Below are 13,998 nucleotides of genomic sequence, written 5' to 3' on the forward strand. Positions count from 1 at the left end.
GGTAAATTGCGTGCGTCTGACGTCAGAAGCCGTAGAGTTTGAGTGTTTCTAATTTTCTACTGTTGACGAGAGTAAATGCCGCAAACTTTATTAAAACCACCACGAGTTCTAGGAAGGACGCAGACATCGATTGTGTTGGCAAAGGATAAAAAAAAACCTTCGATACGCTAAACGCAATAATATGTTTCGGCTGCCTAAGCATAAACAAGTTGAACTTTTCTACAATCTTGTTTTTTGTTTATCTGAAACAAATATGAGAAATATCTTTCGTAATAGTATGACGAATCTTGATGAATAATTTTCTTTGCAAAACTTGATTTATCTGTCCATACTGTATGTCGTTTTAATTGCTCTTGTTGACGCCTTGCTTAAGTTAAAAAGATGTAATAATACCTACCTTAAAACCCAAAGTTGATTCCTCATTGATAAATATTAACTGGAAGTACACGAAAAAAAATCCACGAAACTATTTACAATCTGGCTGAATAAACGTAGTTTTGAACGCCCGAAACTCTTTTTAACCTTGGGTTGAAAGAAATCCTTTTTAATTACTTAAATATTTATAAACGTCATTTACATTAACACGTTTTAACGCGGATTCGCGGAAATTATTCACTTGAGATTTAATAAAAACATTACAATAATTGCTTTTATCGTAAGCATTGCTAAATAGTGATATAATGAATCAATCATGACTAGCCTTGGAGTTACCCAGATGAGTAATTATAACGCATTATGGTACCTTGTGTAATGTTTTAAACAATCCGTAAGTATATAATCCAGAGTGGCCTTGCACAAAAACACGAAGTCGAAATTAGCCAAATCGGTATTTTCCAGCCTCTTATGCTTAATTCGTAGTGGCAAGGATCTCACGGGCCACAGGTATTCCAATTTTTGATATAAATGCCAGCTTCAGCAAGGTAAGATTATAGTACGGAAATAGATTTGCGCATTGCCCAGCAGGCAGATCTACCTTTCTTCAAAAGTAATATGTGCCATGATAAGGTAAAAACTAATCCATCATGTCCGGACCAAAAATTACCGTATCAAAAACTTGTTCATGTGTTTGGATTACTTTTGTTTTTAACACAAACCACATTGTATCTGCTAAAATGCATATTTTGTCCATTTAACCATGTTAACATTTTTAATGAAAACAAACGTCGTTTGAGTTAAAACGGATACAGCAACTTGTGATGAATGAATAAATGATCGAGCATCGAAGTAGATAATTTTAAAATTGCAAAACAGCAAAGCGTACACAATAGGATCTAAACAACCATTTTTATTTGGCCGGTTTATCTTTAACGAGATTTGCTGGTAAAGTTATTACCGTGCATAAAACTTGTTTACCACATGAATAACGGACCTGATATATTAATAAACACCAAAATCTTGATTGTTTTAACTCCAAGAAGTCGCAAAAACAAAATAACGAGCTTCAACATTTTTCTTTGTCGTTTACTTCAATACAAGTTGATTTGTACACGCTCGAAAGAAAATAAGTGCATCCTTGGAACTAATGTAAGTATATTTCTTGTCCTTGTTCAGTCTGCATATTCCCCAGATTTTAAAACGACAACTTTCGCTGCAAAAAGACAAAATTTTTAACGTATTTACAAACTAGAAACTTGCAATTGTTATATACGGTTTTTTGTATGAACTTGACTCGGCTGTTTTTTTTTGATTTGTTTGTTTCGTTGCTTTTACTTACGATGGAGAAGTTTATCAATTTCATCACGAACAGGCGGGACCAATGAGATAAGATCCTCGAAATTTTCAACCGTGTAGACTCGATCGTTGTTACCCCGCACTCCGGTTGCCATGATCTATACAGTTATGAAAAAATTGGAGAAAATGTTTAATAACATTAAAGAGATTAATTATTGCTCAGTAAGTTTGCCGTAAAATATGTCCATGCAGTATCGTCGAAAAACTATAACGCCATTATACCTGCAGCTGAGATTGGACATAATCTTTAATTCCAACCGCGTATATGTTGACGCCGAGCGCTCTTGCTTCGTTAGCACTTGTTTCAAGCTTAATGGCGTCAGTCGCCCTTTAGACAGTTATAGCAAAGTCGATTAGCTAATGATATTTTTGGACATTAACGTCAAGTATACTCATGATTAATGATATTGATAATATGATATTAGATATGATATGCAAATATGATGATATGATATTAGCGGATTTAAAACTCAATCTAAGCCTTCGACAAAGAAACATTCGAATCTAAATTGTCATTAACATTTTCGCGATGAGCTTGTGACATCACAATAAACATCAATGGCGTGAATTACGCATTCTGTTGATCTATCATAATTGTATCAATGCATAACATGTCCCTGCCGCTATAATACGTATATATCTTTAGATTGGTAAACATAAGCCCAATGTACCTTCCGTCCGTTATTAATATAATTGCTTTTTTAGTACATCGTTCGGCGCGTCGATCAGACGAAGCGAAATCAACTCTTACAGCTTTTTGTATAGCGTGAGCAGCGTAGCTCTGAAAACCGTGATGTTTTATTTTGTCGGCTTCAATCTGAAAATAATTGTTTGTGTTGCAATCAAATGCCACATTCGATGGTTTTGTGGAAAACCTGACATTGAGAATAAATACAAAAGGTGAAATCTGTTTAATTAATACTTACACCAAACCTCAGTCTACTTGTAAATTGTCCGAGTCGTATTTCTGTCTCCAAATATGGCTGGTTATCAATCGGTCTAAACGATCAAAACAAGTTCGGGTTACTGCGTTGCATACAACAGTATACAAAACTCATAAAGTAAAAATCGAATTTTCTGCCACGAAATTTACCACTGAAATTGATTTAAAGTAGTATCTTACCTATTTCGATACCAATAGGAGTATTGCAAAATACCGACTTTGTTGCGGGTGAGATCAAAGGAATTGGTGACCCCTTTCACAAACTCAATTATTTGCCTGAATTCAGCTGGTTGAACTGACCCAGAGCCGTCGATCAAAAACATGAGGTCGACATTGTAAGACCAGCAGCCTAAGTTACAAATTTGCGTTCATTGCTGGATCAATAATTATAATACATCTATGCACAATCGCTTTCTCGAACCTACCATTAGCGTCAGGCTCAGAGAAAATAACCGGTTGATTCATCATGGGCTCTGAAAAAGTTTCTCATCATTAAAAGATATTTTCTTCAATCTGCAATTATTTTTGCAAAAGTTAGTAAATATTTTCTTAATTACCAGTTAACTCACCTGGTGGCTGGTATCTGTCCAAATTTTCAAATGCTACAAAAGAGAAAACAGAACAAATTTTGGAGGAGGTTATGTTTACAAGTACATGTAAACCGATAACTGTTGTAAGTGTTGTAACAAAGGTTCATTTGTTATCAAACTGTTCGTTGACGGTATTGTATATCTAAGAGATACGTTTGTATTTGCGCTATAACCCACCGAGACACTTGGGTATTGTATATTCCACAAGCAGATCTGGAATTATCTGTAGAAGCTTTTTTGAGTTCCGCAGTAATTGTGTCATGGGTTTTCCCTGTTCAATGTCGTTTATTGAGCAGGCGCGGGTGACCTCAAGCACCATGTGAAGGACGTCGGAGTAAAGCCTATGACAATCAGGGCGTTGCAAAGTTTATTTGATTCATTATAGATATTCTTTAACAGCTTACGCTCTCAGCTTACTATGGTAAATTTACCTGCAGGGCGAAACACGAGTTGATAATGATCTAATAGATTTCATGGCAAAATCATGTAAATTCCAGCCAATATGTTTATACAAATAATGAATTATTGTAGTCCTATTTGTTATAAACCTGCAAAATTCTGTTGCCTCTACTTGAATAAGCTGATAAATGAGCTGGTAAAACATGTCGGTTGCACTCGTTAGAGCTTCGAGGTCACAAAACGGCACATTAACGGCTACAATGGATGACACTGCGGATAGGAACCCCCCGGATAGATTTTCTATTTCATCCACGTTCTTCTCACAAAAAACGTCGTAGGCCGGATCAATAATGGTCGTTAGGTTGGCAAAACTGTGCAATGCCGCCATCTTTGCAACAAAACATAAGATTAAGTACAAACAATCTACCTTAAATTGATTATTTAAAACATTGATTCTAGCTACACTCATCGTATCTTTCATGGTTCACACACTTCATGCTGTTGTGACTAACACTGAAAGCATTTTGCTTTTGCAGATTAAGAAATTTCATTAAACTTAAGGCAGACTTACTCGGAAATTATCATCAAGTGCTGGATTGTATCGCGCAAATATTGGTTTTAACCCGACTTGACATCTCTTTTGCACACCAAAGATGCAACTTCTATAGAGCTGAAGATTGTTGCTAAACTCAATAATGCAACAAAGTTTTTATTTTGGTATAATTTGCGTAACTTGGCAATAGAGTTGGGCAAGTGTATACGCATTAATTTTTTTAAATATATATACACTGTTGTGATGTTATGTGTAATTTTGTGCAGTTCGTTATGTTTACGGTACTTTTAAAATGGATAATACCTGCACTGCGTTGTATCAATATAAGGATAATTGTTAAAAAAGAGACTTGAGCACAACCATGCTTTGTGATACAACTCTCTGTAAGTGCAACCAGGCATGAAGTCTACATCGTCATTTAGACACATGTCTTCATTGAAAATTTCTAAAAGCGTGAATTTTGTTTAGCACCTTGTCAGCCGAGCAGAGTCATACAATTTTTGCATGAGGTCATCGGAACTCCAAGGCAAAGTTTTTGCTTGTGCCCGTGTTGCTTACCTTCCTGTGGAGCAGACGAGGGTGGTATAGTTGGTGATTTAGCCGTGGGTAAGATGGGCGCATTGCACATATCCTGGTTGCAGCATCTCACCGTGCAATCGGTTAGGTTAGATACCAGCAGCGGTGAAACACGGTGTTGAATTTGCGAACACGTCACTCCAGCACACACGTAATTGGGCAAGCATTGACCAACCGATACATGCACTGCACATGATGAGGTTATTACAAAGGACGTTATGGAACGTTAAAATATGATTTATTCTCACCTGATTTGGGGCTTCCATATGGGTCAAGGGTGCTGATCCCTGTTGCTGTGATTTCTATACAAGAGGATCCAAACTCACATCGGGCAGTTTCTTCTTCCTCGTGGATGTCGATACCTTCACCGAAAATAAGAAGTCCGGAATAGCATTTGAGCATACTGGAAGGTTCCTTCTTCTCGATGTCGTCTAGAAAACAACGAAACCAAAGCACTTCAATTGACGTCACAGTCTTAGAGATCAACTAGTTTGTAATTTAAGCTCACTCATTACGAAAGATCCTCTAAATCCGGCTCTTCTGATACTTCCATCGGAGAAAAACGTCACGCTTACGTTGGAGGTGGTGGTTGTTAAAACTTCTGCTCCAACTTCGCCTTGAAGATGGCGTAGAATAGTTTTGCCTTCCCTTATCTATAACATCACGTGTTTTCTAACAGATGCTTTCCGAAAAAAACTTAATATACGAAATGCAGAAATATTTACTAGCAAATTATTTCATGTTGCTTAAAAAATATTCCAAAGTAAAAGCTATTAAGACAATATCCATATGTAGGTATAGATATTATTTCTGTTTTGATGAAATTATTTTGTTGCGAAGGTCATTTCAACGTATAGTTACAATAGTTTCTTTTCTTTTTAGAACTTCATAAATTAGGTTTGTTCTTTTTTATGTAATCATGCCACCCATGTTTGTACCTCCAAGTAGTCGCAGCAATCTTCTGTGTCAAATCGCGTGAATTCGAAACGAACTATCTTGTCAGGAGGTGCGTTAATATTCCATGTGCATGACTTAGAATTCATGTATTCGTCAGGCCAACCGGGTGACGTGAAATACTGGGGTTCAAGTGTAGCTTCGGCGTCAAATCCACATCCAACTAAGTAGAGCATACGAAGCTATCTATGTACTTATGCATACAATTTTTTCGTGCAGTTTTTATACAATTTGCATAGCAAGGATGCCCTTGAAAGCTAGCTAGCTAACCTGTTTTGGGTGCTTCATACATTCCAGGTGTATCAGCTACAAAATAAGAAAACTTCGTTTTATTAAGATTAAAAACGTTAGAAACAAACTTAAAATAACGTTAAGATTATTGAGTTTGAAATTTTTCTAAAATGCCGTCGACGAAGCTTTTGGCTATTCAAACTACAACATGGATTAAAAATAAAAATAGATTTTTAAGAAAGCAAGCAGAGTACCAACTACTCTGTAAGTAATTACGCCTGGAGGTGTATTATATTACATGTTGAGTACGTCAGCCTAAATCCCTCTTTTTCCATAGAGTCATCGGAGTGAAAATGTATTTCAACTTCTTGACTTTTGCTTTTATAAACAACGAAGGGCAACGTAGACCCCGATAAGTCCGCCACTTGTTCTCCTCCGTCCATCAGCTAGAGAATGTAAGTGCATAAACTAAACTATATTTGTAGTTTAAACAGGCTTTAAACTTCGGGCGTATATCATGTTCCCTATATGTTCGTACTTTGTATTACTCAAAACGCGACTGCATATTTGATTACGGACTGGGAATTGTTGTTTCTTGTTAATTCATGATCTCGGTAAATGTTACAAAGTTCACTTACCAACACGTGATCACAGCATTCTTCAATGTTAAATTCCTTAATGTCCAATACGACATATGTTTTATTTGTCGGTGCCCTGATTATCCAGTTGCACTGCAGACTGGGTGGGTACGGCATGGGAAAGTTGGGTGACCTTAGCGTTTGTAAAGTACTGTTTGCAATTCGTAATTCTTCACCACAAATTTCTAAACAATACAAAGTCATCAAAGTTTTGAAAAGTGTCATACAGTATTATTATACAGATTAAATTTGTATCAAAATTACACTCAATTGAGTTCTGTTTATTTACTATAGGTAGCGATAAGTTGTAAGTTGACCAGTCGTTACTCATTAATATCGTAAATAAAACTTTGTTCTACGTTGGGTCAACACAGCCCATCAGTTCCACAAAGGCAAGTTAAATTTTGAACACAGCTTAGCTGGTATTTGGTCAACTACAGTAAAGCTTATTATCTGTAAATTAGTTTTAACCCGATTATTTTCACGACTTTTTAGACAACTTAGGTTTGCGGTTCGGGTTACATATTATGCATACAGAACAGTAAATTAATTATTATATATCAATGCGTAAGCAAGCGCGTTTCGAAACAATTCGTTGATTTTCAGCCTGACCTGGTGACGTTTTTGGTGTAGTTCGACGAGTGAACATGGCAAAAGGATCTTCTGTTTCTACCCTTCCGCTATCTAAGTTTACAAATTTGCTTTCATGAAAATTTTTAAAAGCTATTTTAGCTTTAATAGATCATTCTTGAGAGTGCCCTTCTTACCTGTTATTGTTGCTGGCTTGGTGGCCGGAGGTTGTGTTGCAACACTATCGCTGGTTTCTGTGAAAACGCTTTGTCTCAATATATTTTGCTTATTCTCGAACGATAATGAGTAAAAGAGTTCTTATTGCTCATGTTCGCAACAAAACCTTAGAATTGTTTACAAAATAGCTTAAAACAAACCAAAATATTTGACTTCAAAGCCATTGTACTCAGTGGAGAAATCGGAATGGAATCGCAAAACAAACCTTCCGGTTTGAGATTGCATCGTGAATGGTGAGCGTGGCAGTATAAAACCTTGCAATTTTTCCACTACTGTATCTCCATCAAAAATCTGCAAAATGAGTTAAGTCATTTTGCATTTACTTTCCACTTTTTTGGAACAACATTGCCTATAATTGTCAACTTTATGTCAATCAGACCTCTAAATAATCGCAGCAAAGTTCTGTGGATATATGAAGAACTTCTATCATCAAATTCATCCCGGGGTTTGCGCTGATTACCCATTCACAGTCTTGACTGCTCGGGTACGATGACGGCCACCTTGGAGAGTACAATGATTGCTCTGTTGCTAATGCGTTGACGTTGAATCTGCACGACGCTGAAAAAAGTGTAAATATAAAAAAATCAAGATGCATGAGCATGACATTTGAAACACAAAACAAAATTTGTCTTTTCAACCGCTATTTTACCTAGAGCAGGCTCTGTTGGCGTAATTTCTTCTACTTCTGTAAATGCAAAAAGATAAATTCATTTTTTTTGTCGTGAAATGGCACTGGACCATACCAACTTGAAGTTGTAGCAAACCTTTGAAAGTGGATTGGAATCCAGTATGTTGCACTGTGTCATCTGTATGAAATCGAAGGAGTAACACTCCTGCCGTGGATTTGTATACTTTAGGGTCTACATTGCTACCACGCACAGTGTCTAATCTTGTGTTGCTGTCGTAGATCTGGATAAGTACAGGTATAAGAAATTATGCAGTAATTCGTATCATCAATGTATTTGACTAAAGTATTTTTCGGAAAATTACTTTGTTCAAGCTCTGTCAAGTACCCGCACACATAACCTACCATTAAGGTATCACAACAAGCTTCTGTATCAACGTAAGAGATTGTTAACTCCACTTGTTTTCCTTCCCGTGCTGTTAATCTCCAAACACATTCTTCCAGACGTCCATATTTTTCAGGCCATCCCGGTGAATCGAGTGTTTGTACAGTTTCGGTTGCAATGGCGTTGAAGCCGCAGGCACCTGCGCAAGTTTTGTCATAAGCGGCGGATTGTAAAGTTATTAGAAAAGGCGTTTGTGTTTCTGTTTTTCTTCGTTTTGTTTTGACAAAATTTCAGTATGTTTAACGTTACCTTCACGATTTCTGTCGTTAATTCCTGGTTTTACTGTAAAAAAAGTCAAGACTTAAACCTTTTTGTTAAATTCCATAACGCTTTATTACAAGTTGCTGTATTTTCTACTTACGAAGGGCCGTTATGTTGGCGCCTGCTTCTACCTCTGCAACATAACAAATATTAAATGCAAAAGTATACAACATCGTAGGAGTAGGTAGATAAGCCTATAACAAAAGTGTCTACTTCATATGAACATATTAAAAGTCTAAAAAGGAACCCTTATTAATTTCATCAAAGAAATAAGATCAAAGCGGAATGAGTCAAATGTATTTGAATATGAGCATTACGAGATGGAATAAGACCAAGGTCATGTTTAGTTAAGCATAGATTTATTAGTCTTATAGTTAGCAAAAGATTCAACAACTTTTTGCTTTGATGGACTTTAGTCATTCAAATTAAAATTCATTTCGTTGATGATATTATTCTGTCCTTGATATAAAAACGCATTCCTATCTAAAACAATCTAAAAGTACCATCACGAAACGATATTTTAATAGAAATGTAGGTACAACCATGTAACAACTTGATTACCAAAAAAACGTCCCTGAAATCCATATCTTTGATGAGATTTGTCAGAATGGAAATGAAGTAGAAAATATCCATTTTCGGACACAAAACGAAGGTCTTTCGAAGGTTTGCCTCTTAACCTGGTAGTGTTGCTGTTTCCACTTGAAATCTTTTGGCATTATAAACAACATAAATTGATTTTACAGCTGACGCAAAAGTTTAGTGAGTCATTTATTTTGCCATTGTTTTGTGGACGACAATCGGTATTAATCATTTCATATGAGACATATTATGTCTTTCTAGAAAAATGTGTGTTTTTTTTATTCAGATATAAACAATACCAGGTAAGATTTTTATCTTTTAATACCAAAGCCAGAGTAATCAAAGCTCTGATGTTCTAATGAAAAGTTGCGGTGAATTAAATCTTATTCATCTCTAGTGCCCGAACGCCCAAATCCTAACATAATACAATTATTTTCCTGACTTAGTCAATCACTGGGTTCCACTTTATTTCGATCTGACTTTAAACCTACTTGCAAAAACAAAGTACTTATACAAAGTGACAAGTGCAGTGACAACTTATACAAAAAAGACAAGTTCCTTCCAGTAAGCTCACGTTTTGAATGTGATGTTCAAACGAACTGTTTTATTAGAGGTCACAATTACTCTTTCTCACCGTCAAGTAGTCACAGCAGCTTTCAGTATCAAACGAGAAGAATTCCAGCAGAATCTGTTTCCCAGGTAGTGCGTTTATAAGCCACTCGCACTCCAGACTAGCTGCATAAATGGCAGGGTACCCCGGAGAATTGAGCGCTTTAGATACATTCGTCGCAGTTGCAGTAAAACCACAAGGCGCTGTATAGTTGAATATTAGAAGTGTTATTATACATGTACAACACATTTTTCCGTAATATTCAAGTTTTTTTTCGTTCCGGTTTTGTGAAATAAACTTGTTGCTGCATCACAAAGTAAACCAACAATACGTACCCGGTGACGGTTGCCTTAGAACTGCGACATTTTCAACTTCTAAAATTGTAAATAAGTAACTTTGAATAAGACAATTCATGCTTTTTTCGGGTTGTAATTCTTGCTCTTGTTTCTTTTAATCTTTTTATACCTTTATACGACGCTTGAAATCCATTCCTGGATATGGAAGAATCTGACTTAAACTGTAACACCAAGCTCCCAGATGATGACACTATGGGATCCTTCGGTATTTCTGTCCCAAAAATTTTAGCAATTTCTCGATCTCCGTCGCTTATCTGTAATTGGAAATTTGGAATAGTCAATGAAACATTGATTTTCCCACACCACCTCCCATGAGCAACCGAAATACACGCACGACCGCCATTTAGACACTGCAATATAATTAGTTTTACTCACGGTAAGGGTGTCGCAGCATTTTTCTGTAAAAAACGAAATGAAATCCAATCGAACTTGTTTTCCCTCCTTTGCCGTCAGTCTCCAAACGCAGTCCAATCTGATCCCGTAAGGTAACGGCCACCCTGGCGAGTTCAATTGATGACTAAACGTTGTTGCTGCAGCGTCAAATCCACACGGAGCTGGTACAATGTAAAAATGCAGAAGTCAAAATCAGCAATGTTATCTGATTAATTATTATTAGCTTGTTTATCAATGAAAGAAAAATGCTGTGTTACCTGGAGAAGGGGTTGACATCATGGATGGCATTTCCGAGTTAGTTGCTGTGTACAAGAATATATGAAATGAAATATGCATCGTACATGACTTGGGCTACTACACATTTATGGTTTTCATACAAACCAACTCTTTAATGTATATGGTTATACGCCTTACCTACAAAGGTAGCTTCAAAACCAGCAAATTCAATAGATACGTCGCTACGAAATTTTAGCGTTAGATGGTCGTGTTCTGATACAAAAGGTTCGAAAGCACGAATTTCTCCTACGTATCTGTGAACTTCTATTTTACCGTCATAAACCTTAGACAATAAAAACAATTGTTTCAAGTTATATAGAACACCTACAATCGTGCATAGTACATGCACTGTCTAACAAGAAAACTTGAGACAGAAACGTACAAAAAGATACTAAATATCCGTTATTTATAAAACTTGATCGGATTTGCTTATGCTGTACCTCCAAATGATCACAGCACGGCTCAGTGTGAAAAGTTAAGATGTCTATCCTGATCCTGTATCCTTGTTGAGCAGTCAACATCCAAGTGCAGTTTTGATTGCTTGGGTAAGGGTTTGGCCAACCCGGGGAGGTTAATCTTTGGGGTTTACTTGTCGCCATAAACACGCCACCACATTTTGCTGCAAAAGTTGTTAAATTCAATATACCCGTAAAACCTCTATTTGAGCGCCACCTTTATTTGAACGCCACCTCTAATAGAACGCCACTTTTAAAGAAAGGTAGAAAAATAGAGCGCTATATGGCGGTGAAATAGAGGTTTTACGGTAGTTATATTTTGAGCAAGGTATTTTACTTTCACGTTGTGTGAATGAAATGTCTTTGTTACGATTTACGAACCTTCGTTATTTGTGTTGGCCGTAGAATTTGCGTGCGTTAAGGCTGTAGAAAAAAACAAAGAAACGTTAATTTAAGAACTACACATCAGTGCATACTAAAGCAATACACAATTTAATAACTTACTAAGGAAATACACTCTTAGTATTAACGCGCACATGATAAGGGTAAGGAAAAAAAATAATTTTTTATGTTAGAGCAAAGGTGGTAAAGTTCTTTCTTTACAACTCTGTTTTACTCATACATAAAACTAACCTATATTTGTATTCGAGTACTTTTATAAATGCATTATAAATCACCATGTACATATTTAGTAACGTTTGTTTCAGAGTTTACGCGCCAGTAAGTACAGATAATCTTGGCAAAGCCATCTTGTAGGTAGTAAAACATTACGGCAGAGTTATCTTTACGACATATAAACAGCATTTATTTCCATGGCCTGGGGTATGCCAAGCTGATTTTGATTGTTTTCAATACACTTAGAAAGTTATAAGAATGCTTGCGTATGTATGTAACTACTGTACTTTAGGCCTAATAATCTCCCATACGCCCTTTTCACTCAAATTATGGTTACTGACAATACGCAAGATTTATGGAAATACCTCGCAGTCTTACAGTGCTTAAGAAATCTTTGATCACACACAGCCATTCCTATTTCCGGCGTTTCTTGCAATGTGCTAGGTTGTTTGTAGGTATTTGTTGTTTTGAACATATTTTTGCATTCGATCAGTTTTATCTCGATTAATTAATTAGTTACGACCGTATTCAGTCAAACGACATATAGTTATACCAATCAACCGGCAATCTCAATTTTCTCCGAAATCTCAAACCCATTTAAGGTTTAATTTATAAGCTCGAGGCTTTGTTTGGAGATGGCAACATTTCATAATCATATCGGTAAATACTAAGACCAATATATTAATTGTTCACCAAAATATTCAGTGAAATATTATTTAGGCCGCTTTAGGACATTGTTACATCGATAAACAACATGCAATATTACCATTTCACCGAATTGTTACCTGACTCAACTGGTGTCGCAGCTTCTTGTGTGAGTACGGTCTTCGTAATGCAAAGAAAAGCAAGTAATAAGTAAAGTTTCATTTTCATCTTTTCATTACTTTATTATTTACGTAGATCTAGGAAAAAAGTTTGCTATGACAACTTACTTATTATATTAACGCGCAAAGCCATGCTAAATTTTCCATGTTATACTGCTTCAAGTACTTTCAGTCTTAATTTTTGCAACTGAGTTTTATTTGCTATTAGAAAAATTGTTTGCTAATGGCAAACCTTTGAATCTGAAATTTATTTAAGTTATAACGTCTTTACAAGAACGTTGAACTAAATTCTTGTTGAACGTCAGCTCAATTACACTATGATTTATGAACTACAATACCACAGTTTGAAGGTGGCATTGTACTGCACTGGCTAACAAACTGCTTCTAGTCAAACTTTGACGTATAATCCCTTTAGAATGTAGGATACTTGTTTGATTTGTTTGCATGCCCTACACCTAGGTTGTATGTTAAATTATGGAGATTACATAAAACATTATCCTGTTTGAAATGTCTGTAGATTTTAAATTTGTTTATCTCTCCGTAAAACACCTTTCTTACTATTTTTTAAACTTGGCAAAACTTGACCAATTCTTTCACTGGTTTAGTGAAATATTGGAGGCTACACATGTATCCAGTTGCCTTAATCTTAATTATCGACTGTGTATTGCAATGACTATGTGATTGATCTCAGCGACGAAATACTTTTTGACAACGTATGTTTAATTTTCTATGTAAACTACTAAAGTGTTTCGCAATAAGATATCCGCAGATTTAGATAAAGTACATCAAACATCTTAAAGCCTAGCTTTTTCATAAATATACAAAAAGAATTAAAACTGCTTTGTCCAACGTCTGATACAACGTGCACACCTGTTGCTAAAACTATCACGAAAAACCTATTACATCAATTCAAGCTACAAAAAGCAGCTCTTCCTATAAATGCTGTTTTTCTGGTAAATCTAACGTTTGACACCTTGATCATGATCAATAATGTTAACAAAAGTGGCCTTATTACGTCATAAAAGTCGATGTATTTGTTCCAAAAATTTAAAATATTTCTCGCAGTCTTCGGCCATCACGAACTAGCTAGGCCCAACCATGTTATTGGTTAAATGTCAACGTACTTCTTAATTTCTT

At 36.0% G+C, this 13,998-nt stretch overlaps 1 protein-coding gene across 1 annotated transcript; it reads right to left on the bottom strand.

The window, feature by feature from the left end:
* Window positions 1–1,119: 1,119 nt before the first annotated feature.
* LOC143468202 (cubilin-like) lies at window positions 1,120–12,972 on the bottom strand. Its single transcript, XM_076965236.1, has 38 exons — window positions 12,823–12,972; window positions 11,804–11,845; window positions 11,408–11,586; window positions 11,106–11,250; window positions 10,949–10,993; window positions 10,674–10,852; window positions 10,408–10,552; window positions 10,278–10,316; window positions 9,967–10,145; window positions 9,315–9,459; window positions 8,854–8,886; window positions 8,742–8,774; window positions 8,453–8,631; window positions 8,187–8,331; window positions 8,072–8,107; window positions 7,802–7,980; window positions 7,563–7,713; window positions 7,383–7,439; window positions 7,228–7,299; window positions 6,616–6,800; window positions 6,276–6,423; window positions 6,017–6,052; window positions 5,731–5,909; window positions 5,301–5,445; window positions 5,041–5,223; window positions 4,775–4,978; window positions 4,520–4,661; window positions 4,235–4,346; window positions 3,813–4,051; window positions 3,442–3,605; window positions 3,244–3,276; window positions 3,100–3,147; window positions 2,855–3,023; window positions 2,658–2,730; window positions 2,403–2,548; window positions 1,954–2,059; window positions 1,715–1,829; window positions 1,120–1,588 (listed from the first exon to the last, which is right to left on the bottom strand). The coding sequence occupies exons 1-38, from the start codon at window positions 12,908–12,910 to the stop codon at window positions 1,548–1,550; spliced, it is 4,539 nt and encodes a 1,512-aa protein (XP_076821351.1). The 5' UTR covers window positions 12,911–12,972; the 3' UTR covers window positions 1,120–1,547.
* Window positions 12,973–13,998: the final 1,026 nt, after the last annotated feature.

Source organism: Clavelina lepadiformis, chromosome 8 (genome assembly GCF_947623445.1).
Source record: "Clavelina lepadiformis chromosome 8, kaClaLepa1.1, whole genome shotgun sequence".
NCBI lineage: Eukaryota > Metazoa > Chordata > Ascidiacea > Aplousobranchia > Clavelinidae > Clavelina > Clavelina lepadiformis.